At 47.7% G+C, this 25,816-nt stretch overlaps 13 protein-coding genes and 1 non-coding gene across 14 annotated transcripts; 9 read left to right on the top strand and 5 right to left on the bottom strand.

The window, feature by feature from the left end:
• Window positions 1-24: 24 nt before the first annotated feature.
• Window positions 25-2,087, top strand: MCYG_05524 (gamma-glutamyltranspeptidase; the record flags this gene model as incomplete). The annotated part of the gene is made up of 6 exons (XM_002845609.1): window positions 25-240; window positions 338-371; window positions 435-594; window positions 655-1,231; window positions 1,290-1,450; window positions 1,508-2,087. 6 exons carry the CDS (start codon window positions 25-27, stop codon window positions 2,085-2,087), a joined length of 1,728 nt encoding a protein of 575 aa, XP_002845655.1.
• Window positions 2,088-3,201: 1,114 nt separating this feature from the next.
• On the top strand, window positions 3,202-4,707 carry MCYG_05523 (conserved hypothetical protein; the record flags this gene model as incomplete). Its single annotated transcript, XM_002845608.1, has 5 exons — window positions 3,202-3,558; window positions 3,636-3,756; window positions 3,820-4,063; window positions 4,149-4,518; window positions 4,633-4,707. The coding sequence occupies 5 exons, from the start codon at window positions 3,202-3,204 to the stop codon at window positions 4,705-4,707; spliced, it is 1,167 nt and encodes a 388-aa protein (XP_002845654.1).
• A 313-nt stretch (window positions 4,708-5,020) lies between these two features.
• Window positions 5,021-5,851, top strand: MCYG_05522 (methyl-CpG binding domain-containing protein 4; the record flags this gene model as incomplete). Its single annotated transcript, XM_002845607.1, has 1 exon — window positions 5,021-5,851. The coding sequence occupies one exon, from the start codon at window positions 5,021-5,023 to the stop codon at window positions 5,849-5,851; it is 831 nt and encodes a 276-aa protein (XP_002845653.1).
• A 443-nt stretch (window positions 5,852-6,294) lies between these two features.
• On the bottom strand, window positions 6,295-7,633 carry MCYG_05521 (aspartic acid-rich protein aspolin1; the record flags this gene model as incomplete). The annotated part of the gene is made up of 3 exons (XM_002845606.1): window positions 6,295-7,075; window positions 7,139-7,331; window positions 7,456-7,633. The coding sequence occupies 3 exons, from the start codon at window positions 7,631-7,633 to the stop codon at window positions 6,295-6,297; spliced, it is 1,152 nt and encodes a 383-aa protein (XP_002845652.1).
• Window positions 7,634-8,980: 1,347 nt separating this feature from the next.
• On the top strand, window positions 8,981-10,255 carry MCYG_05520 (conserved hypothetical protein; the record flags this gene model as incomplete). The annotated part of the gene is made up of 4 exons (XM_002845605.1): window positions 8,981-9,025; window positions 9,078-9,540; window positions 9,599-9,685; window positions 9,756-10,255. 4 exons carry the CDS (start codon window positions 8,981-8,983, stop codon window positions 10,253-10,255), a joined length of 1,095 nt encoding a protein of 364 aa, XP_002845651.1.
• Window positions 10,256-10,512: 257 nt separating this feature from the next.
• Window positions 10,513-10,598, bottom strand: MCYG_10557. Its single transcript has one exon. It is a non-coding gene; the product is annotated as a tRNA-Gln (tRNA).
• A 768-nt stretch (window positions 10,599-11,366) lies between these two features.
• Window positions 11,367-13,988, top strand: MCYG_05519 (conserved hypothetical protein; the record flags this gene model as incomplete). The annotated part of the gene is made up of 1 exon (XM_002845604.1): window positions 11,367-13,988. One exon carries the CDS (start codon window positions 11,367-11,369, stop codon window positions 13,986-13,988), a length of 2,622 nt encoding a protein of 873 aa, XP_002845650.1.
• Window positions 13,989-14,314: 326 nt separating this feature from the next.
• On the bottom strand, window positions 14,315-14,892 carry MCYG_05518 (uncharacterized protein; the record flags this gene model as incomplete). The annotated part of the gene is made up of 2 exons (XM_002845603.1): window positions 14,315-14,488; window positions 14,584-14,892. 2 exons carry the CDS (start codon window positions 14,890-14,892, stop codon window positions 14,315-14,317), a joined length of 483 nt encoding a protein of 160 aa, XP_002845649.1.
• Window positions 14,893-14,997: 105 nt separating this feature from the next.
• Window positions 14,998-15,895, top strand: MCYG_05517 (uncharacterized protein; the record flags this gene model as incomplete). Its single annotated transcript, XM_002845602.1, has 3 exons — window positions 14,998-15,109; window positions 15,149-15,331; window positions 15,357-15,895. 3 exons carry the CDS (start codon window positions 14,998-15,000, stop codon window positions 15,893-15,895), a joined length of 834 nt encoding a protein of 277 aa, XP_002845648.1.
• A 666-nt stretch (window positions 15,896-16,561) lies between these two features.
• MCYG_05516 (uncharacterized protein) lies at window positions 16,562-17,954 on the top strand (the record flags this gene model as incomplete). Its single annotated transcript, XM_002845601.1, has 2 exons — window positions 16,562-17,155; window positions 17,232-17,954. The coding sequence occupies 2 exons, from the start codon at window positions 16,562-16,564 to the stop codon at window positions 17,952-17,954; spliced, it is 1,317 nt and encodes a 438-aa protein (XP_002845647.1).
• Window positions 17,955-18,854: 900 nt separating this feature from the next.
• On the bottom strand, window positions 18,855-20,352 carry MCYG_05515 (VelB; the record flags this gene model as incomplete). The annotated part of the gene is made up of 3 exons (XM_002845600.1): window positions 18,855-19,167; window positions 19,226-19,580; window positions 19,965-20,352. 3 exons carry the CDS (start codon window positions 20,350-20,352, stop codon window positions 18,855-18,857), a joined length of 1,056 nt encoding a protein of 351 aa, XP_002845646.1.
• A 424-nt stretch (window positions 20,353-20,776) lies between these two features.
• Window positions 20,777-21,271, top strand: MCYG_05514 (uncharacterized protein; the record flags this gene model as incomplete). Its single annotated transcript, XM_002845599.1, has 2 exons — window positions 20,777-20,865; window positions 21,019-21,271. 2 exons carry the CDS (start codon window positions 20,777-20,779, stop codon window positions 21,269-21,271), a joined length of 342 nt encoding a protein of 113 aa, XP_002845645.1.
• Window positions 21,272-21,799: 528 nt separating this feature from the next.
• MCYG_05513 (uncharacterized protein) lies at window positions 21,800-22,563 on the top strand (the record flags this gene model as incomplete). Its single annotated transcript, XM_002845598.1, has 2 exons — window positions 21,800-22,219; window positions 22,291-22,563. The coding sequence occupies 2 exons, from the start codon at window positions 21,800-21,802 to the stop codon at window positions 22,561-22,563; spliced, it is 693 nt and encodes a 230-aa protein (XP_002845644.1).
• Window positions 22,564-23,110: 547 nt separating this feature from the next.
• MCYG_05512 (sphingoid long-chain base transporter RSB1) lies at window positions 23,111-24,006 on the bottom strand (the record flags this gene model as incomplete). The annotated part of the gene is made up of 2 exons (XM_002845597.1): window positions 23,111-23,174; window positions 23,237-24,006. The coding sequence occupies 2 exons, from the start codon at window positions 24,004-24,006 to the stop codon at window positions 23,111-23,113; spliced, it is 834 nt and encodes a 277-aa protein (XP_002845643.1).
• Window positions 24,007-25,816: the final 1,810 nt, after the last annotated feature.

Below are 25,816 nucleotides of genomic sequence, written 5' to 3'. Positions count from 1 at the left end.
TTCTTCACTGTAAATTCTTTCATCATGGCGCCTGCAGCAATGAATCTGCTCTGCACGGGACTCTACCTGCTCTCTTCCCTTGCCCAGGTGACAGATGCAGCTCCATGGCTGTTTTCCCGGAGCGTCCCCCGGTCATCGACTCATCATAATGGCCGCTTAGGAGCCGTCGCCAGTGAGAATTCCATGTGCAGTGAACACGGTGCCGACATGTTGAAACTAGGCGGCAATGCTGCAGATGCTGTAAGTTGATACATATTATTTTTCTTTTCTTTTTACATTTGCCATGTGTCGAGGTCTATTCAAGTACCTGCAGTTAAACGGTTTCTTTCCCAAATAGATGGTCGCTACCGTCTTCTGTGTCGGTGTTACTTGTAAGTAGCCAGTTGGATTGCGAATAATAGATTCATTGGCTGATGTGTATTGCGTCTATGCAGCTATGTATCACAGCGGCATCGGCGGTGGTGGCTTTATGCTCATCCGCGCGCCAAATGGTACCTATGAGTTTATCGACTTTAGAGAGACTGCCCCCGCTGCGGCATTCCAGGACATGTTCAAGAACAACACTGATGGTTCTACTTCTGGCGGCCTCGCAAGGTATGAGCACTTTTGGTGAATCTGCCCTGCTGAGCTTTGTTTGACTTGTTTCCCTTGCAGTGGTGTACCTGGTGAAGTTCGCGGCTTAGAATACCTCCACAAGAACTATGGAAAGCTGCCCTGGAGAACCGTTATGGAACCCGCCATCCGCACTGCTCGAGACGGGTTCCGTGTCACCGAAGACCTCGCGCGCATCATGGCATCTGCCACAAAGAGTGGGAACTTCCTTTCTGACAACCCTACTTGGGCTGTCGATTTTGCACCACAAGGATCCCTTCTCAAGGTCGGTGACATCATCACCCGTAGACGCTATAGTGACACCCTGGATAAAATTGCCAGATATGGTGCCGATGCGTTCTACACTGGACCTATGGCGGAGGCTATGGTCAATGCCGTCCGTGCAGCAAACGGCACCATGACCCTCGAAGACTTGAAGAACTACACCGTTGCTTCTAGGCCGACTGCCCAAATTGAGTACCGTGGTATGACAGTCACCAGCACAACTGCTCCCTCTAGTGGAGTCGTGCTCCTGAGTATCCTGAAACTACTCAACGGATACACGAAATTATTCCGTTCCGACCCTGTGCCACTGAGTATTCATAGAATGGATGAGGCCATCCGATTTGGATACGGACAGGTATGATACCTCTATGCGAAGATGTCTTTTACTCGTTCCGAGCTAACATGATCATCAGAGAACCGAGTTGGGCGATCCGCTTTTCTTCCCTAATCTCACCGATTACCAGAAGAAAATGATTTCTGACGAGGTTGCCAACCACAACCGTATGAACATCTCCGACAAATATACGCAGGATATAGGGGTATATGACCCCAAGGGCCTCGAGAGCTTGAACACGTATGTCAAACTATTCAATCTTACCTGTCGTTCAGAATACTGAATAGTCCACTCTAGCCCCGGAACCTCCCACATTTCTACTGCCGACCGCACTGGTATGGCCGTCAGTTTGACAACAACAATCAACCTCTACTTTGGTAGCCGTGTTATTGTCCCCGAGACCGGAATCATCATGAACAACGAGATGGATGATTTCTCCATCCCCGATCGCAGCAACTCCTTTGGTTACAAGCCCTCACCTTCCAACTTCATCCGCCCAGGCAAACGACCCCTCTCCTCCATCTGCCCTACTATCATCACACGCCCAGACGGTTCGCTGTTCTTCATCAGCGGTGCTGCAGGCGGCTCGCAGATCATCACTGGTACCCTCCAAAGCGTGGTGAACGTCATGGATAGAAAAATGAATGTTCGACAAGCCCTTAGAGCTCCGCGACTACACGATCAACTCGTTCCTAACGTTGTTCTGATGGAGGATGAATTTGATAAGAGGACCGTGCAGTTTATGATTTCACGAAAACACAATGTCACCAGAGAGAAGTCGGGGAGCACAGTCGAGTCTATCATGAGATTGAGGAATGGCGTTTTCGAAGCCTCTGGAGAACCACGACTAGCTAACTCTGGAGGATTTGTCGTTTAGTTACCTGATATAGAAATGGTCCGGCTGTTAGAGTAAGGAATTTATAAGGGCAATGAGAGATGTTTACGATTCCACGGCTCTGGTAATCTGGCTGGCTAGGAAGGACTTGCAACTAGAAAGTTAGATCTTAGCTATAACTATTAAATATTATTGATTTTACCTGAACCTTCTTGCTCTGGGTCTTAACGCTTCTAACAGAACTTCGAACATACATGAAGTTGTATACGGAACAGTTCTATTATGACTTCATCTCGTCTTGGATATTGACGAGAGTGTTGTACCAACGTTACAGTAAGCTCTTAAATTTGGCGCCAGCCCCATAGTTATGCGCCACCACGAGGCGACTATCACCCGCCTTTTGTGGACCCCATATTATAGTATGTATATACCATCCAAATATTGTCTGTTTTCCTATTTATCTCTTCTCTAATCTATTACCTGGATGTAATTTTATTTGACGGTCTCTTTGGCCAAACTGCGCAACATCCGTATCTGCTGCACTATTTTGTATTAGTCAGCATGAACAGCCGTTAGATCATGTGATTTTTAGTTTCATTATATAATCATTGCCGTGTGAGCCCCGAAAATATGTTCACTCCGACTATTTCCATACAAGATGCTTGATACATATGACAGGTCCTGATACTAATTCAACCACGTTACTTAAAATAATAGGGTTCAAAATAATCTTTCTGGGTGGGGTACTTTTGATAACGGTTTCTGCAACACCAATTTGCCATAGTGATATTATGTTGCCTTGGAACGTTTAGTGCTTGCATTTGCCTCCGTCTCTAACTCACCATCCTTCCCATCAACATGCAATGTCGTCATATCCTCCGCCTCTACGGGTGTAGAAGGCGGTATACTGATATCATAAGTGTCCGACTACCCCTAGTCATTACTTGATATGCCCAGGCGTAAAGGCCAGTTCTTTTCTCAACTTTGCAGCATAATCGCTGAATTGATACCCCTTCGTATATTCGGCTTTCTTACAAGGAAAATTAAAAAAAAAAAAAATATGCTGCTGTGCTACATTCTTACAGCCCTGTGGGCTACTATGGCTTGGGCCAGAACTTTTTCTGAAGACATCTCAGGCATTCCGGAGCTATCAGATATGGCGGCATACCTAAACCAATCGCCTGAGGCTAAGGGTGAGCTAGACGAGCACAAAAACGTTACCATACTGGCGCTCGAGAACAGTGCTTTCCGTGAATTTTTGGGACAAGGTCAGGGAAATGACAACGGGTCATCGTCAAATTCAGCTCTCATGAAAGGGATCTTCAGCTACCAGATTGTGAAGGGCTTGCATAATTCGGAGCAAATCACCACTACACCACAGTTCCCAGCCACGGAATTGGATGACCATGGCTTTACCAATGTTAGCTCCGGCCAAGTTGTCCAGCTCGTCGAAAAGGACGGAAAAGACTACGCTATCTCCGGCTTAAACGCCAACTCGACCATTATCAAGCCTGTAAAGCAGCCACACCAGTTCCACATTTTTATATAGATATACTATTCTCAGAATCCTGTCTAACATGCTGGATATAGGGTCAAGATGTTGATAATGGGGTAATCCATGTCATTGACCACCCTTTGACTCTCCCCCAAAGCGTCGCTGCGACCCTCCAGGGTGCAAACCTCACCAGTTTCCAGGGTGCCTTGCAGCGAGGTAATGCTGTCTCTAATGCCAACGATCCAACTGATATTACTGTCTTCGCCCCAAGAAATTTAGGATTTCAACGTATAGGGTCCACTTTTGAGAATATCTCTACTGAAGACCTTGGCAGAATTGCAAATTATCATATCGTCAAGGGTAAAGTACTATACTCTCAAGACCTGAAAGATGAGAGCCATTCAACCTACGCAGATAAAGATTTACACATCTCTATTGTTGATGGGCGAGCCTATGTAAACTCTGCTAGGGTTGAATCCACCGACCTCCTTGTCAACAACGGAGTTTTGCACGTCATATCAGAGTAAGCATGTCCGCCTCATTTTACCAGAACCTCTTACAACCTATGGAAGAAATGCGAAATGCAGGATATTAATACTAAAATTTAGTGTTCTTAACCCCAATAACGATACAGTTAAACCTGTTCCAGATGCCGATCCACCACCACCGGCCTTTGCGAATGATACAGCTGCTAGCACCGACCCGTTGACAGATGGAATTCCTTCTCCTACTTCTGTGGTTCCCTTGCCAGCTGCAACGAATGTTGGTGGAGGAGGTGGAGGGGGAGGAGACGGTGGTGGTGGAGGCGGAGAATCAAGCAGTTCCCCTAGTCCAACGGCTACAGTAACCGAAACCGAAGGAGGAGGCGGTGGTGGCGGCGGCGGAGGAGGAGGAGGAGGAGGAGGAGCGACTGCAACGAGCTCACCCCAGCCAGGTGCCGCCGCAACTGAGCCAGCGAAGGCTGGATTAGCTGCTGCAGTAGGTTTGGGTGTTATATTGATCAACGCTTAAATCTTGACGATGATCAGCTGCGGCTTCTGTTGAGTATGAAAATGGGTACTATCTAATATTGATGTATCTGTCCACAAAAAGAAACTACTACTTGAAAAGTTGTGGCAGGTGCTCAGTGATTTTTCTTTTCACATTAACATCTGTAATAAAAACTAATACCCTCCAGTCGAATGATTTTTGCTGCTTAAAAGTGATATCCCTTGTAAACTCTAACAATCTAATGAACATTCAGACATTGCCATTATTATTTATCTTATATGATGCTTACCAAGCTACTATAGTGCCTAATTTTATCCTTCTCAACTCTATATATATATATATATGATACAAAAAAGGAACATCTAGGGATGAAGGAATTCAACGCCAACCCCAAGGTAGGAAATATCACGTGATCATCAACTTCAGCTGTGCTTGAAATGGGCGATCCACTTCCTTTCTCTTTCTTTTATTCTCCCAAGCAGGCATTCCTATGGCAAAGGGTCAAAACACATCGCCATATTTCAAGAGGAAACGTCCTGATGTCACATCTTGTCTCCCGTTTCCTTCCATTTCAGCTGTTTCATTTGGATTAATTCAAGAGAAGTTGGCCAATGAGCCATTTCGTCTTCTTGTTGCTACTATATTTTTGAATCGAACCAGGGGCGAGGCTGCAATACCTATACTCTACAATGTTTTTGAACAGTACCCGACAGCCGAATCTCTTGCCAACGCTAATGTTGAGGAGCTCGCCTCCTTAATTCAACGACTGGGGTTTCAAAATTCGCGAGCTAAAAAGTGCATCACCCTGGCTAAGTCATGGGTGGAAAATATTCCTGAATGCGGGAAACGGTATCGAAAGTTACATTATCCTAATAAATCTGATGGCTTGGACGTTGGGTGTAAAGAAGTTCTGGCAGACAACGATGCACGAGTTGCGTGGGAGATTTGTCATTTACCTGGGATCGGACCTTATGCTATAGACAGCTGGAGGATATTCTGTCGGGATGCATTACGTGGCCTGGCAGCAGACTGGAATGGAAAAGGTGCACCAGAAGGGTTCTTGCCAGAGTGGAAGTCAGTCCGTCCAAAGGACAAAGAACTGTGTGCTTTTCTGGTGTGGATGTGGCTCAAGGACGGATGGATTTGGGACCCTCAAACAGGTACTAAAGTTGCAGCCAGCCGACGGGTCCTTCGGGTGGTTCAGGATGGTGGCTTGGTTCTACAAAAATCGAGCGGAAAGTGGGTTTTAGACCTCACTGCGATTGGAGAGACGTCGCTCTCTATTGACATTGAGACTGCAAAGTTCGTCAATTCTATTTGACAGATTAATATCGACGCCAGAAAGGCATTGGGCTATTAATAATATAATGAAATACTTCTGGATTGAGATATCTAGCTTTGCACCCAATCCCGAATTGAACGAATGATATTGGCGGTGTAGTAAGAACCAATATAGCAGGATACAATGAATTTAAGTTATCAATTATAGGCTAATGAACGAATAATGCCTGTTATATCCGAGGATTCGCTCCTTCATTAAGCGTTACCAGAAATAAAAATAATTGTGAACAGTTTAAATTGCCACTACACACGAAAAATCCCGATACTAGCACCTCAATACTGGGTTGTAGCCTGGCATTTCGTGGTATCTCCTCTAATTTTCGGAGATTTGCTAATATCGACAGAATGAGAACTTGAGAGGTTTAGAGGGAACTGGTTGTGTTAAATACCTCTTATGGTGAGGCATAGACTATATTTGATCCCTTATTTTCCATGGTGGTGATCGTCGTTATCATCATCGTCATGGTCATGGTCATCGTGGCCGTGGTGATCGTCATCGTTATCATCATAGCCTCTATGGCCCCTAGTTTGGATACTCTTCCAGTGATGATGGTCATCATCATGGCCGTCATGGTCGTGGTCATCATGGTCGTGGTCATCATGGTCGTGGTCATCATGGTCGTGGTCTCTGTGACCCCTAGCTTGGATGCTCTTCCAGTGATGATGGTCATCATCATGGCCGTCGTGGTCATGGCCGTCATGGTCGTGGTCATCATCATGGTCATCATCGTGGTCATCATGGTCGTGGTCATGGTCGTGGTCTCGGTGACCCCTAGCTTGGATGCTCTTCCAGTGATGATGGTCATCATCATGGCCGTCATGGTCGTGGTCGTGGTCGTGGTCGTGGTCGTGGTCATCATCCTCTTCGTGGTCATGGTCTCTGTGGCCCCTGGCTTGGATGGTCTTCCAGTGATGGTCGTCATCATCATCATCATGACCATCGCGGCCGCCGTTGTGGTCATGATCGTCATCATGGTCACGATCTCCGTGGCCTCTAGCCTTGACGCTATTCCAGCGATGATCATCATCATCATGATCATCACCACGGTGATGGTCGTCGTTATCATCATCGCCATGGCCAGCCATAGCTGGCACCCCACGGGGGACCATGAGGTCGAGTTCTGCAATGATCCGCTTGCCCAGCAGATCCCAATAAGTCGCCTTTTCAACCTCCGTTTTCGGGGAACGCTTGTCCGCAGAAAACCTGCCATGGTAAGTATAGTTCGCAAGGTCAAATATCATAAGATGGTATATTTAGGATACGTACTGGTCAACAGGGACAGCAGCAACGGAAGCAACCAGTAATGCTACCGCCAGAGTTCCAGCGTTCAACAAATGCATTGTGAGTTGAGTAATATTAGAAATTCCTTGATAGATGGGTAATTTTGGATCAATAGTCGAAATACTTGGAGCTGCTAGAGGAGACGAGAATGAACAAGGAGTGAGGCGATGCAACGAGCCTTTTATGTTAAAACGAATGTTTTTAAGCGGTTCCTTCTATTGAACAGGGACTGGGAGCACCAACGGCTTAAGAGGGCACATATGATATAAGCTAAATAGAGAATTTTGACCGTTTGGACCTACCCCTGAGGCAATGAAAGCCATCTGGGTTGTTGAGAAGTGAGATTGGATGGCTGTATGCAATATTTTTGCAGGGACTTCCTCTGCGATACGTGGTAGAATCACCATATTCAATAATAAGAGAATAATGTATGTCATAAGTTAAACAGCTTACGACACATTGGCTTCTCTCTTCACCCATCGGCTCTCATGTGTTGCTCAAGCGTCAACCCCGTGAGCTGCATTCTACTAGACCATAGACACAACATAAGCGGGTGTAGCGATCTACAGCTCTAATAAACCGGCCACTAGACAGCATAAAAGTTATGCATATCGTGAGGGGTATTGGTGTTTTCGGACCTGAGTGGAAGCCAAGTCTTTGATATAGCAAATGAGATGGACGTTTGTATTGCTCCAAAACTTGATTCTGGAAATAAAACAAACAAGTAGGCAGCATATCCCAGATTGAAAAGAAGTTGGGTTGTTTGCTTCGCAAGGAATGGAGATTGGATTCAATCATGATAAACCATAGGGTTCTATCTTATGATGTATGCACCTACTGTGTGGTGCGGATATATCCGAGAGATACGTTGTTGGAGATCAAAGTGTGGGGGTACGACGTGTGATAAACACATCTTATCTAGATGGGCATTGCTGAGCTCGACATCAAGGATGACGACGTTCGATGGGTGTGATGCGGCAACGAGCATGAGAATTGTGCTACGATGTTGTTTTATAGATGGAAGGTTGAGGTCCAGGCGAATGGGCCTGTTGTCGCCACGTGCATAACTATACCTTTCGGTGAATATATTTATCCCTGCTAACAAAGCAAATAGCGCTGGATATGAACTGTTTCGTCCAAGGCTTCATACTTTGCTAGAAGAAGGCTGGCGGTTTAATAAGTCGTCACTATGCACTCCACGCCGGTCCATAGAGTGCCATGGCTATCTGCTAGGAGTGCATCGCTGTGCTTCAAGTCGCTCTTGCTAGCTTTTCAGTCTTTTAATCCGGTTTTTTGAAGGGAGGTCAATGAGCAGCCTGCCCAAGTACGTTGCAAGGCAAGGTATCATCTTTATGTCGCGCCCATACAATATGTTTTAATGTATACACGCTTATACATATACCTGGCGCAGATATTGCTTGCATATGCGTGCCTACTGCAAGTGATGTCGAGCCTTACTATGTATAATAGTATTTGTCAATCTTGAAGGATCAAGGCCATATATATACCCATGCAAAAGCATAACACTTCGGGCCGCATGCCGTCCTGGTTCTTGTACATATTGACTAATCGAATAGCCTATGTCTGCATGCATGATCGGGGTTATAGCCACATGGCCGTGCCCGTACATGCAATGTCTGCGCCCCCAGTCGGCATCCTTAAGTAGCCCTGCGTGATCTCATAAACTGGACGAGGCTCTCATATTTCTCATATTATCTGAATGGATGAGCCTATGCTAGATTGATTGTGTCTCGGTAGACATTGATATTCACGAAAAATTGGAAAGGACAATGGTCAGATTCAATTGCTTCGATAACATATAGCATGATGGGGGCTGGAAATACGGGTCGACTACACAGAGGAGATGTCATTGTAAGGCTTCCCTTTTAATATATTCCGATATGGACGCTCATGTCAAACAAAGATTTCGACCGCTGTCCTTTTCGTTGTTTGCTGGATAGCCGCTATTGCGCGTGCATATATCCGAATTCGGATCCAGAAACAGGTTTCATGGGACGACATATTTCTAGCCGCCGGCCTTTCTTGTTTGTCAATAGCGCTGATCATCTTTTATACCATCACAATCGACAAGATGTACCTCACACTGGCACTCCAGTTCGGCGAGACCGCTGGAGTAACCTTCCCTCCTGATATTATACAGATAACTTTTGACTATCAAAAATGGGTGCAGGTGACAACAATACTGCTCTGGCTGGCCATAATGTCCGTGAAGTTTAGCTTCCTGGCTCTCTTTAAAAATCTGGTCAACGGGATTCCATCATTGGACAGGTATTGGTGGGTAGCAACTATTCTTAACATCGGTATTATGGGCTATGGGTCTGTGGTTACTCATATTTCCTGCCCTTATTACTACACTCTCGAAAATGGTGAGTGAATCCATGCCGCCAAAATCATCTTAGGTATCCGGGCTAACCCTGAATCAAGCTATATGTTTGACACCATCTGGCCAGCGACGAGTGTCGACCTTTCTATTCATACACCTGGCATTAGATCTTTTGGGTGATGCATTGGGTAAGCCCCCCTCTTTAATGTAAATATGTGATAGTAGGCTGACGGCATTATTTAGTTTTATATATACCAGTCCGGATGATCTGGACTGTGCAGGTGAGATGGACTCAAAAGATAGCCCTCACTCTGTCACTCTGCCTCACCATTCTTATGAGCATTGTAACGATCATTCGGGGAGCGGGCGTTTACTACAAGGGACTGGTCGACACAAACTGGGAAACTTATTGGGTGATAATATGTGCGGAGATTGGCGTTTGCCTCGCTGCAGCAACAGCTTTCCGCTCATTCTTCATCGCACGAAAGGAGTACAAGACCATGTCTCCGACAAAAGATTTCAGCCCTAAAGGTCGCTGGTACCATCTGAATGGTGACGTATTCAGACGGCCAATTGTTGCAAACGAAATCCCGAGGCGAACAGAGCCAAAAGTGACTGCGATGCAATCGGTAGTAGTTGAGTCTTCAGAACCGCGGCCTGCGGGAATAACTGCATTGCCACGCCTCCCGAGTCCGTATATTTCCCCTTACCCGGAACCCATGGCGTCTCCACAAAGCAGTGTATTTATTCTGGACTAGCGGTGGCTCTTTCTGCCTACCCCGTACATATACACGAAGCTGTACATAGTGTTTTATATGTGCTCTTTTATCATATGACCTTTATGACGTTTTCGACCTGGAACGAAGAATACCAAAAGACGTTATACTGAAGGAATCTACCAATTAACTCCACTGTTGATTGGATATGAAGTAAAAAGGGCAGAGCCAAAAACAAAATATCACTCGAAGTAAGCAAGGAGAATTAGAGCGCGTAAGGATAAAAAAAAAAAAAAACAAGGTCATGCCAGGATTCGAACCAGGGTTATCGGAACTTCCAATGACTAATCAGAATCCGATGTGATGACCGCTACACTACACGACCTCGACTTGCTGACAAGAACTGGCCATGTGACTTTTATACCTAAAAGTGAAACTGGTGATCACGTGGCCACGGCGCTTAAGGTTTTTGTCTGATCCGCTGAATCGGGAAGTTCTTGACTTCATCGAATGTTTCGATACATCGAGATCAACCAGAGTAAAAACACGCCGATGAAGGCGAACAGACAGCGCTGAGCAGAGAGAAAAAAGGGACAGAAGTTGAGAGAAGAACAGGGTTAAGGCTTCACTCCCTTCTCACTAGTGCTGTTACACTAAAGCCACACGATCCCGTCAACGGAGGATCTTTTTTGCAGAGTTGCCTTAAAGTACAAAGTTCAACGGCCCCCCAGAGAAATTTACTTGCCTTGTACCTGCAACACACAGTTGCCCAGCTTTCCGAAGGACCGTGGACTTGACTTAATATTGTCCTCTCCCTGCCTGTTCTCACGTTGTGCTAGCTTGTTGGTGCCCAACTGGCTGACGGAACCGGAGGCCGATTTACTTGTCGACTACGCATGATAACGCTCTGGCCAGTCCCTTGCTTTTCATGTTGCGATCCATGAAGTTGCGCTATCACCAAAAAGCACCTCAATAGAGCCCCCTGATGCCTTACGGGATCGCTTCCGATCGGTCGTCTGTGACTAAGATCCACGCATTTTCGACCCTTTAGTAGTGGCGCATTATTCACCAGCCTGCTGGGCAACATTTCGCTCCCTGGTACCACCTCTATCTTGCTGCTGCCGGCAGGATTACCTCTTTCTCACTAGCCGCCATGCCCTCCAAGTCGCGAGAACATCATCGACCGCGAGATCGAGACCGGGCTTCTGACGACCAGAGCAGTGAGGGAACTGAAGGAACCGCCAAACCGTCACGCTCCTCTTCATCGCGGGCTCGAGAGAAAGAACGTCACAGTCGAACAACTCATGGTTCTTCACACAGTACAAGCAAGAAGACTAGGCCCAGATCTGATAAAGATAGGCTGAAGGACGGAGCTGGCCGCTCACCAAACTCATCCACATCGAGCTTAAGGATTAAGAAACACCCGTCTGTCGCCCTTATGTCTGAAACCAACGAATCGAAGGTGTCTACGCCCTACCCGAGCTTCTCAAAGGCACATAGCAAGGAGGCCGTTGGGAGTCGGGATAACCTAGGGGTACGACTAAATATATTGACCCCCGAACCTACAGACTTGACATCTACAGAAGCCAAGAAGGATGAGCAAAAGCCGAGTTCCACGGACGAGGACAAGACGCAGAGCAAGAGACACAGTCAGGCTACTCGACCACCAAGCCCTCCTCTCACAAATGATGATACAGAGCTCCCCCGGCAAAAAAGCACGCCGTCCAATGATGGCCGCCGGTCAGAGGAGAAGGAAACCCAGAGCAAGGCTTCAGGAGAACCAAAGAAGCATAAGTCGTCAAGGAACCATTCTGCCAGGTCCTCCAACACCGGAATGTATAAGAAGCTAAGTGACCAAACGCTGAGAACCAGTACGAAGGCCCGATCCAGTACCCCAACCAAATTGAAAATTTTTGAGGCCCTTCAGTTTTCTCACAGATCCTCTACCACTTCAGCGCACCGAAAATCCGGGAAATCGTCCCAGAACCGAAAGTCAGCATCACCTATCGATGTTCTATCCGATAACGAGACAATTGCAGAAACAGTAGACTCGGATGCTACATCGATCGCTCCTGTACAAGTGAAGACCACTGAACAACTACCCAAACTACGAAACCGCCCTCGTGCATCTAGACCTCCCTCACACGCATCCCCATCGCCACGCCCGGAGCTATTGGTACAGGAGGCGTTAAGAGACCCATCCGCTGCCTCTCCGCCTCCACCACCTCCCCCACCCCCACCCCCTCCAGAAATACCGCTGTCGAGACCCAGAGTTGACTATCTGCTCCAAAATGGCGGCCTGGGTTATCACGTACCCCGGAACTTCCTTGGAGCGGGAGAATCAGCTAACATGCCACAACACCTTTTTGAGCCTGCCAATACAGGAATGAAGCTATTTGAACCATTTTCCAAGTTATTAGGTGATTATAGTCGAGTGATAGAAAAGAATGGTTCGATAGCAGTGGCTACGGGATACAGATCCGTGGCAAGGCGGTTATTGGACAGACTGGAATCTGTGTTTGCTCGAGATATTTCGTCAGAGTCCTGCGAGTGCCCTATGTGCTGCGGCAAGGAGGAGCAAGATGGACAAGCTGGAGTTAGCTGGGGTGAGGTCTTGGAACTCGTTTCGGGTCGAAGCGACTTACCAACGTGGCCACCATTCCGTATGCAACCAGAGCTTGACCAAACTGCTTTTGAAAGCTCACAGGAACACATACCTATGCAAAAGCTTGACATTGACGTCCCTGAGGAATATCGAGACCATTATATCAGACAGTCGCGTAAAACAAAACAGGCTGTGGATAAATGGCTTTCTCGCCAGCCTGACCAACCAGCTGAACCTCCTGGAGACGTTGATGATGAGACTCTTACATTCGCTATTCTAACTTACCTGGATCCAGAACAAAGAGCCCCCTTTGCAGCACTACTAGAGTTCCCACTAGGCCCAGCCGTTCCTAAGAAAGAGACGCCAAAGCCCCCAGATAGACCTCCTTGTCTGGTTTTAGGGGCTGTTGCAATCTACCGCCTATACAGACTGCAGACCCCACCCCGTGACCCAGAGACGGCCTTATACATGGTGAAGCACCCCGAAATGCACAATGTCCTAGCAACGTTAGCAGCTATCAGCGACGACGAGTGGGACATACTCATATCTGGCCGTTTTGATGGGTTTCTGAGGAGTGGAGCAGAGGACAGCTCTGTCCCAACATCTGCCACAGAGCCTCCCTTTGACCCCCACACAAGCCTCCCAAGAGATGGCAACCAGACTATGCGCTCCGCCAGCCAGCCTCGTGCAGGTGCTCCCATCAGCACCGCGACCGGATCGTATGGTGCTCCTATTTCTATTGACGAAGAAACGGAAATTGCCGCGTTGGCGGAAGTGGAGAGGGACATCTTCCTTGGCATGGAGGCTCTTGAAGATGCCTTTGAGATACTCCATGGGAAGGCGGAAATGGTCCGGCGCGCTTTACGCGAACGAGGTGCTGGGCTTACGGCCGCAAGCCAGGCAAGAAGAGGCAGCAGGTCCAATATCCAGATACTAGCGGGCACGCCTGTGCCGATGGGAGGGAGCGGGACACCGGCCGAGTTTGAGAGCGGCACGGACGAAGATGTCGACGACGGCGCGTCGATTGCTCCCTCAGAGTCTGCGAGCAACATTAGTTCGAACAGAAGGCGAAGGCCTAAACGCCGTACCGAACGGAGAACGCCTGCACCTGTCGAGGAAGAGTCCGAGGAATACAACGAGTATGTTGTTCCTATACGGCAAGGGAAGTGATACCCACATCCCGCCATCGATTCCCTCCCGTCCGCCTGTAGGAGCAGCCTCACTCCGCGGCCATAGCGACCTTTGTCCAGCCCCGCGCGATCTTCGCATTCTAATCGACGGCGCAAAAGCTGCCAACCTTCGTCCAGCACCGGAACGAAGTACCATTTTACGACTTCCCTATTTTACATTTTTAATGTGACAATACCCTTACACAGGTAATCAGCTTCTCTTTGTGCTTTTCGTTGATTTCTTTGCTTTCCCTCTTTTTCGTTTTATTTTTGTTTCTGGCTGGCTATCACATTTCCACACGACCTTATTCCCCATTTCGTTTCCTATTACCCATTAGCTTCGGTTTGGTTTATGCATTTTTTGGTCTTGATTAAAAAACTATACATTGTACTCCATGCTTTTTTACCCCAGTTAGATTTGCTTTTCACACCATGACGTTTTACCCTTTGTTTCTTCTCAATTGCATAGCATAGTCTTCTTGATATCCCCCTTATAGCCGGCTTTTTTTCTTTTTTTTTTTTTTTCAAGTCAGCTTAATAGTGCAATCTGGAGATTAGCCTGGTCAAATTTAACCTTAGATCCGTATCCCTTGCACAGATCTGCTTGTATTACTGTAATAATAACAGCGATAATAATAGTAATACTTGCAGGCCATCTTGTTGATTGTGGCTTCTGGTCGGTGTGAAGGTGCATCGAGCGATGGCTTCAAATCACAAATAGCTTCATGCACACCCTTCCACGCCCGTATCTTATGCACAACAAGGCCTGCAACTGCAGAATATTCCCCGACCTTTAGGTTAAGCTTGTCGGAGACCTGGGCTCGAAGCAGGAGAATCAGGGGGTGGCTATCGACGAAGCAACTTTTCTCGCCTCCCCTGATGACAATTGTTGGTAGCTCTGGCATGCTAGGCAGCCCAATCCTTGCCACAGTCGTTACCGGGTGTGTATCAGGTTATGGCCGACAGCAATTTACTATTCGAGCATTTGCACTCTGTACTGATGATACAAGATGAGATCTAAATGCGCAGAGCACAGAACTGGGAACCATCGAGTAACATTGGCAGCAAGGGTAATGGCCTGCTCTTCGGGCATCAGATCTAAAAAAGGGATACACCCAACTCGCACATAAGGAGTGGTAACCTGATATGAGCTTCAACTAGCTAGTTTATTACCGTCTCTTCGGGGAGTCCAAGTTTCTCTCTCTCGCCTTGGCTTTTGGTCGACCATGGCCTGGGGACAACTATCTGTCGCCCTCCCAGCACCAACAGACGGTAATCTCGCTCCCTCTGCCTCTGCTGGATTGGACATGGATGTCCCCAGCTCTCTATCCCGCACCAGTAGCCGTTTTCCGAGTTAACGATGGGGAAGAATCCCCGGCCAGGGCTAGCTATACGGGAGGTGTTAGCGTTATTCACCACCAGCATCGACGCCGTCGCAGGTTTTTCAAGTCCAGCCATCCAGTGACAATTCAAGATTCCTGTGTGAAAACGCTGGATCGACAGAGAATAGTCCAAGCCCTCTGCCGCGCCTGTGGAGACGTTTTGGGTGTTCTCCTCCTGTCCGTTAGGAGAAGAGAAAAACAAAGCAGGAGAGGGACCGCAGGCATGAAGTCGATGGTTGAACAGCTTCGACTGCTGTCTACCAATATCTGCAGGGTATATGCGCTGGACACTTGCTCCTCAACAGCTGCGACGTATCCTCCACCGCCATTTTTGCCTGGAGATGGAGAATATGCAGGTCCAGTCGCACCTTGTCCCCGTCTCTCTCTCTCTCTCTGTGTGTGTGTGTGTGTGTGTCTCTTTTGTCCGGTGCCATGCCCAGGTCACAGCAATGTGGCGGTATACCAAAAGGCTGCCCTGTTGACAAGCCTCCAACGGCCTGGAGGAAAGACAAAAACAAAGCCTTGATCGATCCTGACAGCTCGTTAGGTTAGTGTTTAGTTTTTAGGGGGCTTCTGGCTTCTGGAAGGGCCCGGGGTATCTTCTTTGCTTTTTCTTCTCATGGGTCAAGACGCATAACGATACACTATGTATGGGGTTTTTCTCCTCTGCTCGGAAAAGGGAATTGCCCTTGTATGACTCCAGCTAGATCGGCGTCACCATACCCTGCTAAGGCAAATCCCTTACCATTGCCCTGGACGTGATGGTCATTCAAGTTTAAGCACCCAATACGAAGGTCGGGGTGGATAAGGAGAGAGAGAGGGAGGGAGAGAGTCCCATCCATGCAACCATCCATTGTATATCCCCTGGGCCGGGCTCACAAGGCCACTCTCGGATGAAAGAAATACGCAATGCTTGCAGGCTCTTTTTTTTTTATCTTATTATATCCGCTTGGCTATAGCTCAAGCTTCCCAAGTCATACCAACAACACTCCCCAGACATCCATCTTTTCGGGAGGCGTTGTTTGTTAATTACAGATTGTTGAGCCAGCTGGCACTTGCTCGATGAGCGATCAAGTCACTCGTTGATATAGCTTATACACCAGATCTACGCTACGACGACATACCGGTGTGTCTGTTGTCTTCATAGCCATTTACGGAGCAACATTCGACGGCAGATTGACGGGTTATTATCATGGCGTTGGGTGTTTCACTTCTTCGGCACACCCTCAAGCAGCAGTATCAACATGCTGCACGGCAAGCGTCCTCCCTCGAACCACAAGCACAAACCACTCTAGACATATCCCCTTTGCCTGCAGATTTACGACATGGAACGATTATGGTGGTGGTAGCGTCGGCAGTGGCTGCTGCAGCAGTTCTGGGATTGCTAGGCTTCCTCACATACCGGCTGTTATTCTGGCGCAAGCATGACGGAGCCTATCTCGGGCATAACCAGTTTGTGGTTCTCATCTACAATCTGTTATTGGCGGATCTCCATGTTGCGTTGGGCTTCATCATGTCAATTCACTGGATGGTGTATGACAGCCTACACGCCAACTCCCCCGTTTGTGCTATACAAGGATGGCTATTACAGATAGGCGATCCGTCAAGTGGACTGTTCGTCCTCGCCATTGCGATTCACACCTTTGCAACAGTCGTTATCGGAAGGAAACTATCTTACAGGCTGACCGTGAGCTGCATTATTGCACTTTGGGGCTTCTGTTTACTCCTTGTCCTGATCCCAACTATCAGACATGGAAAACGTACTTTCGTTCCATCTGGCGCCTGGGTACGGCATAACTTTCTTCTATCTCACGTTGAACACCTACACTGTCATTACAGTAGTGCTGACAATGTCATTATAGTGCTGGATCGATCAAGAGTTTGAAGCAGAGAGATTCTGGGCCCATTACTTTTGGATCTTTATCTCCGAATTCGGCTCTCTCATACTCTATGCATTCCTTTTCTTTTATCTTCGACGCAAGATGCAAGCGTCCGCTGCTCTGGCACGCGGACAGAGGGAGTACCTTGGGAGGCTCCGCAGAGTCACAGGTTACATGGTGCTTTACCCCTTGGCATACCTGCTATTGTCTCTTCCTATCGCTGCCGGGCGTATGGCAAGCGCTAGCGGCCGTCCTCCATCCCTCACCTATCTATGTGCTGCAGCTGCCATCATCGCAAGCTCTGGAACAGTCGATGTGATCATGTATACACTGACACGCAAAGCACTTCTCCTTGACTCCGAACTCAGTCGATCATCAGAAAAGGGCGGATCTGGCTCCCATGGCCGGCGGAGTCATAACGTCTCTGCTACCACAGACCGCCGAAGAGCCAAGGGCTACGAGCTAAGGAAGATGCCGAAGTTCACTACGAACGATAACACCTTCTCTGATCGATCCACTGACGACATAATTGATGAAATCGAGAAGGGTGGTTTCTGTCGGGTGTACCAAGAGACCACCATCGAGATCACTCATGAGCCCGCCATGTCAGACCTAGGTTCGCCTTCGTCTGTTGATTCGATCGAGCAGGTTGTAAACGCGCCTCCCCAACAGCCACGCCAACCATGGACAAGTCGATGGAAATGATTTTCATAGTCATCGTATCGCGATATCAGTCACTTTGTGCTTATAGAGTTATGGGTTTTTTCCGGGCAGGCGTTCTGAGTAAGAGGATAATTTGGTCACCTTTGCCTCCTTTTTTCCTTTCCTTTCCTCTGTTACATGCATTTTTCGGGTTTTAATTCTTTAATTCGCCTCATTTCTACTCTGTTTTACTGTTTGGCCGGGACGTTCACTAACTCGTTTCCCTTTCCTTCTTCTTTTCTTGAAACATTCGCTTCTATTCAGTATTGGTTTATGTTTCATGTCCTGTTACCCCTTTTTATGTAAGGCAAGATACCCACATTTCAGACGGCGGTGATATTTTAGCAAGCAGCCTAATACTCACTATTCAATGTTTCCTACCTTTGTCTTTTTACAGATGATGTACCAATATCGACAATCCTACAATGGGATGATCCAGAGTACAACCTCCTTTTCCAATTCCATCGTGTCGCATCCTCGCTCTACTCTCTCTCTCTCTCTCTCACCGCTCCGCGAATGTTATGCGGCATGCGCCTGCATGACGCTGTTCACCGATGCCTTCCAAGATGCGTTTGTAACGAATCTGCCAGAAATATGCAAAAGTGGATATTACTTCTCATGAATTCGCGTAATACTAGCTGTGTCATTTGATATAGCCAACGACGACTCACGTCTAAGGGTAATATGCATTATAATACAGAAGTACACGTTGAACATGCCATTGTAGTACCTGAGATAGCTAGCCCAGCAACGCCAAATTATTAACAACGACCGACTGAACGAAACCCTGTAACAGGCCACTGAGAATACAACATAAAGATAACGAAGGGGATAGAGAAGAGCGAAACTGTTTCCTTTTGAATAGATGTAACCCGATGTAACCGATGTGGGGACAATGAACATCTACTCGTCGTATTGTTCGTCGCCATCAGCATCGTCTTTTAACATCATAGGAGCCCCACCACCTCTGCCGCCTTTAACTCCGTCTTTGCGGATAGGAATCTTTATCCCCTGAATAGCAAAACACTTGCTCAAAGGTGTGCTCTCAATGACACCGGGAAACTTCTTGGCGGAGAAGACTTGGAAAACATCTGAGTAGACAGACGCGAGCACGGGAGCTGACCCGTGATTAAGAATTGGTGTAGATGATGAACTGTTGGGGTTCTGGCTCAGAGATGCCTGAGGGGTTCCCACGTTGACAAAGTTCATTTTCAGCCTAATAAAGAGAGTTAGTGGGTATTGGAAGAATTGAGACTGATATACAATGTAATTACCTGAACATGCCCTCGGTACGAACACTCAGGTCCTGAAGGATAAACCAGATGCCAAGTTTACCAGCAGGGTCGGATAGTTTGAACGCGCTTGCGCTCAGGCTTCCAATTAAATTGCGCGTGAACATGCCGACAGGAGTGGGAGGCATATGGTGCACAACTGGTTGCTGCGCTTGAGGCGGGTAGTATCCTTGGCTCGCGTTGGGATAGTAAGTCTGCGATGGCCCAGTAGGGTGAGGAGTGTATGACATCCCAGGTTGGCCAGCATAGGTATGGGCGGAGTAGTACGGGTAAGGACTGGGTGTGTGGTTATACATGCCTTGCTGTTGGTAAGATTGATAATTTGGGGCTGCCGGGGCTGCCGGGGCAACATTTTGGGATGGGGGTGGAAAAGAAGAAGATGTTGCAGTTGAAATAGAAGGTGAAGTCGCCGAGTGTCTAACAAGATTGACTTCACGATCACCCTCCGCATTCCAGAGGTCAACAGTGAGAACAAAAAATGTGGTGTCAATTTCCCTAAAAATTAATTGGTTAATTGGCTGCGGGTGGCAAGCTAGGTAAGTTTACTGGGTAGGTACATACTCCGCTTCTACTTCCTGCTTCGTGGCGGCGTGTCTAACAATGAGACGAACACACGGTGGAGGGGTAATAGGTCGGCGGTCCTAGGAGCTGTTAGCAGTTCTGCTGGGTGTCTAACACGCCAATGAAACACAGCATACCTTATCCCCAAACCCACACATACGCGCGCGGATAGGCTGCTGGACGACTTCAAGAATATACTCGTAGCCATCGTACACAATAGAGGTAAAGTCAAGGTTCTGCTGGTGCTGCCGTACGGGTGGCAGGGTTATTGGCTGCTGGGTCTGAGCCGGAGGCTGTAATTGTGGCTGCACCTGAGAGTGGGAATGGGAATGAGACTGTGGATGCTGGTGCTGGTGCTGGTGCTGGTGCTGGTGCTGGTGCTGGTGCTGGTGCTGTTGCTGTTGCTGTGATTGTTGCTGTTGCTGCTGTTGCTGCTGTTGCTGCTGGTGATGCTGATGTTGCGGGTGGGGAAGGGGATGAGCCTGTCCCGGGGTTGAAGCTGCAGCTCCAGGACCAGACATATACGGCTGGCTCAGAATGTTGTCCATCGCCACAGCACGCACGACAGAGAGCAAAGAAAATTGAGGGGTTCTTCGTCTGAAAACTGGTACAGCAGGCCTAGTTCACCCCAGTGTCAAAGGAGGAAAGGAAAAGTATACACAGACAGAGTGTCAAGCACATGTATTGGATATACGGGAGAATGGCCTGGCGCGCGAGGTCTGGCGAGAGGGAAGAAAAAAAGGGAAGAGAGCGAAAAGAAAAGAACTCGCCCAGACGGTTTATTCGTGGTGATAAGAGTTGGAGCCAAGCTTTTCTGATGTCATCAAGTGACCCACTGTATAGGGTAAGTGGGGTCATCTGACTGTCTCCACTGTCCGTGCTCGAATTACTATCACGTGATGACGATAAAGTCAAACTCGCGGCTAATAACTAAGTTGGAGATTTCGATGATAGAATTTTGCGAGTGGAAAAATGGCTGAACAGAAGCTCCACGCAGAGCCGGAAGGTGTCATATCTACTGCTCGTGGGGGCCATTGGAACGGTCCGGGGGGTTCCGTGGAGTATATCGAATGAACCGTTTTATTTCGAGGTATCTATAGCCGTAAGCCGGCGCCTGAGGAGCCACTACTATGTATACACAAGAGGATTACCGCCGGCCGTCATGAACCATGTAGGCCCTATGGCTCATATGGCTTACGGGTAATAATATACAGTGTCTCGGTGGGACTCTGGGACATATTTAGAGATTATATGGGCGACACAGTGGCCATGCAATATTACTTACATAATAAATCAAGATCACCACATTATGGGAGTATTAGAGTTACTGTCGCAGTTTTCGGCGTGCCGTTAAACGCAGCTAATGACCAGCAAGTTTCATATTGCATGTTCAAGCAATTAACCGCCAAGCGCGCTAAACTTGGGCGTAATGTTGATTTAAAGTTCATCCCAGTTCCACCAGTATAATAATGATATGATAGCATCATAGATGTCTACAATATCTTCATATTATACGGTTGCTGGAACACCGAACCTTGGTAGCTGTATCCTGTCAAGCCATTACCGTCATTCGAGTCATACACACTGGGTATAAAGATGTCCTAATTCCCAAGCTCTTTCCCTTCTCTCCTTCTCTCCTTCACTTTCTCTCTTCATCACCAAAAACATCTCCAAACCTCAAACTTCAAGGCTCATACACCAAACCTGAGTCTCAAATCTCTAACCCGACTTGTTAACGTAAACGCGAATTTCAACCGCATCTGAATACGAATCTGTTTCGGCACACTGTTATTCGTTTTTCGACAAACCCGCCTTTCGAGCTCGCGACTGACCTAAACAAGTCCCGAGACAATAACCAAAACACCCACACCGAACTTTGACTAACGGAAACAAGTCAATAGCTCGACAACAAACCGATTGTCAAGGTTGACCTAAACAAGCCAAGACAAGACAGCAGCGGCTTAAACCAAAAAAAAAGAAATAAGAACATTCATCATGGACCAAAGGCTTGCCATAATCCTCAACATCGAAAACTCCAAGAGAGTTAGGGAGTGGATGGAGACCCTGCCGGCCATCCCCTTTGCCTCGAGGAACGGAGCAGCCACCTCCCCGGATTTTGCCAGAGCGGACCTTATGGATCGGTGTCACCACCCAGATTGTGCCTTTCAGGTTAGGCTGATATCGGTCCACAACCACTTCCACTACCAAGGGCTGCCCCTAGACCAACTCTACCCGGTACACTGGAGCGAACCAAGTGGAAGCACCGCCACGGAAAACACCTTTTGGACTGCCCGATCCCGCCGCAGCGGAAAGGGCAGCAACGGTGCAGGGCGATCGATGGAAGAGGATCTCTCGGGGGAACCAGAGGAGGAAAAGGAGGGGAAGGAAATACCTCGGGAAACACCACAGGCACGAGTAAGTGTCCATTCATATATCCACTAGATTTCTAGTGAGGCGAACAGAATAATAATATATTACTCTACCAGCACGCCCCATTCGATATGAACCTGTACCAAGCGTCATGGTTCCATAAACTCGACCTATCCGACGACGCTTTCTCGATCAACGAGGAAGACCGAGACTTCCTTACCAACAAGCCACTCGAAGCATCGACACGAAAACAGATATCACGGCGGCTTCGGAAGTTAAAGTGGTTCCGGCCGCGTTACCCAACCAAATCACAACATATTGCCCCAAAACTAAGGCAATGGAAGCAAGCGGTGGTAGCGCGGCTGGGGGGGAATCGTCCCGAAGGATAGGCGGAAAGGGGATAAAGTGTGGAGGTGGATAGTGGACAGAGGGGCAATGTATTTGAATGAGTATGTATATACGTGCTTGAATTCCCAGTTTTGATGGGCCACTTTAGTTAGATTGCATGTAAAGTCCATCAAAGGTCGGGCTGGTGGGAATAGTGCGCTCCAATCACTATTACTTTGATGGACTTGAGACGTTTTCAATAAAATGATGGCCGAGATTTTCATATTACTCATTGATTACGTAATAAACGAATGAATTAATTGTGATATTGCAGAGGATATTTTATTTATAATTTCGTTCCTGGTGTAGACGTCTCCAAAACCGAAAAAAAATCATTCCTTTTTTTTTAAGAAAAAGCATAGAAGTTGTATCACTCCAGGTACAGCAAATCATCAAGTGGACACAAAGGAAGGGAAAACCGCCAGGGAAGAGTTAGATATATTCGGGGATATATGCATAAAGGAGTAAACATGAAGAATCACGCGCGAGTAAAGAGTCTATAAATGGGGTATTAATGCTAGGAAAGGAACAGTTGATAGTGTAGAGAGTTTATTTCTGGTTGAGGAGCTTTGGGTGGGAGATGTTCAGGCAGATAACAGCAATAGCGATCATCCTATGCGATATGTCGTTAGTTAACAGGTCGCGATGCTAGACAAAAGTATGTAGAGAACTTACACTCCCTCAAGGATAACAAAGGTAACCTCATCGTGGATCAGATCTCCCTCCCAGCCTTCACTCAGCTCAGCAACACGGTAGACACATCGAGTGAAGATGGTGATGATGGCGACAGTGAATGGAACGGCGAAAGTGACCAATCGATCGCGGCTGATTGGAAGTTTTGGCCGGGCACCCATTTCCTTCTCCTGCAAAGATCGGGCCTTCATGGTGCGGACAATGAAGCCAACAGTAAGGAACATGAAGACAACGAGGGTGATGACCTGGAAGGCCAGCCCGGCAATCATAGTGTTTGTTCCTGGGGCTTGGTCGGTGTTCTTATCAGCAGCAACGGAGGCCAAACCACCACCAGTACCCTGAAGAATCAAGCTGACGATATCACACGGGATGAAGATCCAGGCGTATTGGTTTGCCTTAATCCATGAGGCTTCTTCGCCAAAGAGACGAACAATATCTGCGAGACAGAAATAAATCGAGGCGGAGAAGAAAGCAGGGGCGAGCGTGAGGCAGCAGATCTGGATGAGGAAACCATTTTGGCTGAATGGGTCATCGGCGAGGAGGACACGGCCGACATAACCGATAACTTCTGTCAGGCATCCCAGGATCATAGGGATGGAGTAAGAGCTATTTCGGAAGAAGAAGTACTGTAGGCAGTGGACTATGCCGGAAGCGGCAAAGATGGCGAGAAGCGCAGCATTGCCAGCAAGAGATGGCTGATACTGGTAGATACTCTCCGTTATGGGGCAGGTTTCTAATGTGCAAGTATCCATTGCGACGTGCGTAAAGATGTGGTTGGAAGAAAGATAGTCTTCAAAGGGGCTCCTGAGTGAGTGTGAAGAGTCTGATTAAATTGTATTTCTTCAAGAGGAGCGGGAGACAATTAATATAGCTGGATTGGTGGTAACCCTGATTATTGATCCAGTTACAGGAGCAATCGATGAAGGAATTATCACTCTTATATATCAGACAATTCCGCTCAGCCTTGGAGATTAAGGGCACGGCATGAAAATAGAACCTCCAAATACAAACGGAGGCCTAATGTACTGTGCCCACATCCATGCTATCCTTAACTCCATGTGCAGCTAAACTTTAGAGGCCCAGAATGGATATGTCCAGGATGTACCGCGCATCCGTGAAGCCAACTAGGAGTAAGCCACGAGGAGGATCGTCTTTTGGTGGGAGGGCAAGGAAATTGTTTATCTTACGCCCGAAACATCTGGAACGAAGGATCTATTCTTCACCTACCCAAACCAAGCCAAGAGCCAGTAAGAATGGCTGGTTGGATGGCTTGTCAGCGGTTAGCATTTAAACTCTTCGCGTGGCTCAAGATCTTTTTTCCTGTCAGGGCTCGCCTCGAGCTTCATGTAGTGCAACAAAGAGCACAAAACCCCATACCCTCTTTTCGGCCCCAGGACCGGGTCCATAATGCAAAGAGGATTGTGATTGTTCTGAATGACGTATCTCGTAATGCCTGAAGATCTGACTGCAATTGATGGAAGACCCGCCGACGACGGAGAATGTCTGATACACGGTTGGATCAAACTCCTCGTTGTCTATAAAGCGCCGTCTCGCTATCATTTTTTAAACTTGGCGATCATCTGTATGAGGGGCTCTCGTGGCATGAGTAGGAGTCATGACGCTTCAAGCTCCGAGCTGCCTGGTCGTTCGTCTGGGTTTAACCTATGCCAAGTCTCGTAAATGCGTCTCCTTAAGTGCGTAAACTAAACCACAAGTGGCTTTCTCTCCATCTCACGGCGCAGCATTTCTCCTGCACTCTTTGACGGATTTTAGCCAGAGCTGAAACTTAGCGAGACGGAGATAAGTTGTGGTGTATGGAATAGACTTCTACCCAATTCAGCCGAACAATGCTCTGTAGCCCGTTTCAGGCTCTCTCTTTGAGCCCACGAAAATTGCGAGTTACGCGGCTCCTCTAGGATAGAATCCTTCGCTTTATCTTGGCCATGAGATGTCTAGTTGTGTCGTTGGCTACAGAGGAAGCTTGAAGGAAGGATGAGGCTTCTCAAACGAGTTGACATGGCATCTCATCTAGATCCCGCTTCTTGCGTCAGCATGAGCAACTTTCAGTTTTCGACTTCTTCCGCAAACACGCCAAGTGAGAGGAGGCGGAGAGCGGCTGTGTGAAGGGCAGGCTTGGTCCTTTATATAATGTGAGCTTCGACATTAGTAAGTCCGGGCGATTGTACTCGACTAGAAATAAGGCCCCGTTGAATTATGGAGAAGAACTCGGACAATAGCATAATATAGCAACCAGATATCGGATCGAGAGAGCGGATGAGTTCTAGACTAGGAGTCCTATCAATCCTAGCACTGTCAGTCGAGTCATCTTGATAGCCGTAGCCGTTTCCTACTTCTTTTTTATTTTGTTAGTCTCATGCTGTATGCAAGTCTTTTATATCCTTCTGCTCGCCTCTTGTTTGTTTTTGCAGCTTGCAGCTCCAACATTGAGTCAACATGAATGGCCCTTCGGCAAAAGACGAAAGTCCTTGGATGGTAAAATGAACCGCAGAGGCCAAACGTCGACCAATTTTCGTGATGCTGGTAATGGGTGGGCGCTGATTG

Source organism: Microsporum canis, genomic scaffold (genome assembly GCF_000151145.1).
Source record: "Microsporum canis CBS 113480 supercont1.5 genomic scaffold, whole genome shotgun sequence".
Taxonomy (NCBI): Eukaryota; Fungi; Ascomycota; class Eurotiomycetes; order Onygenales; family Arthrodermataceae; genus Microsporum; species Microsporum canis.
This window is presented reverse-complemented; position numbering and strand designations above follow the sequence as displayed.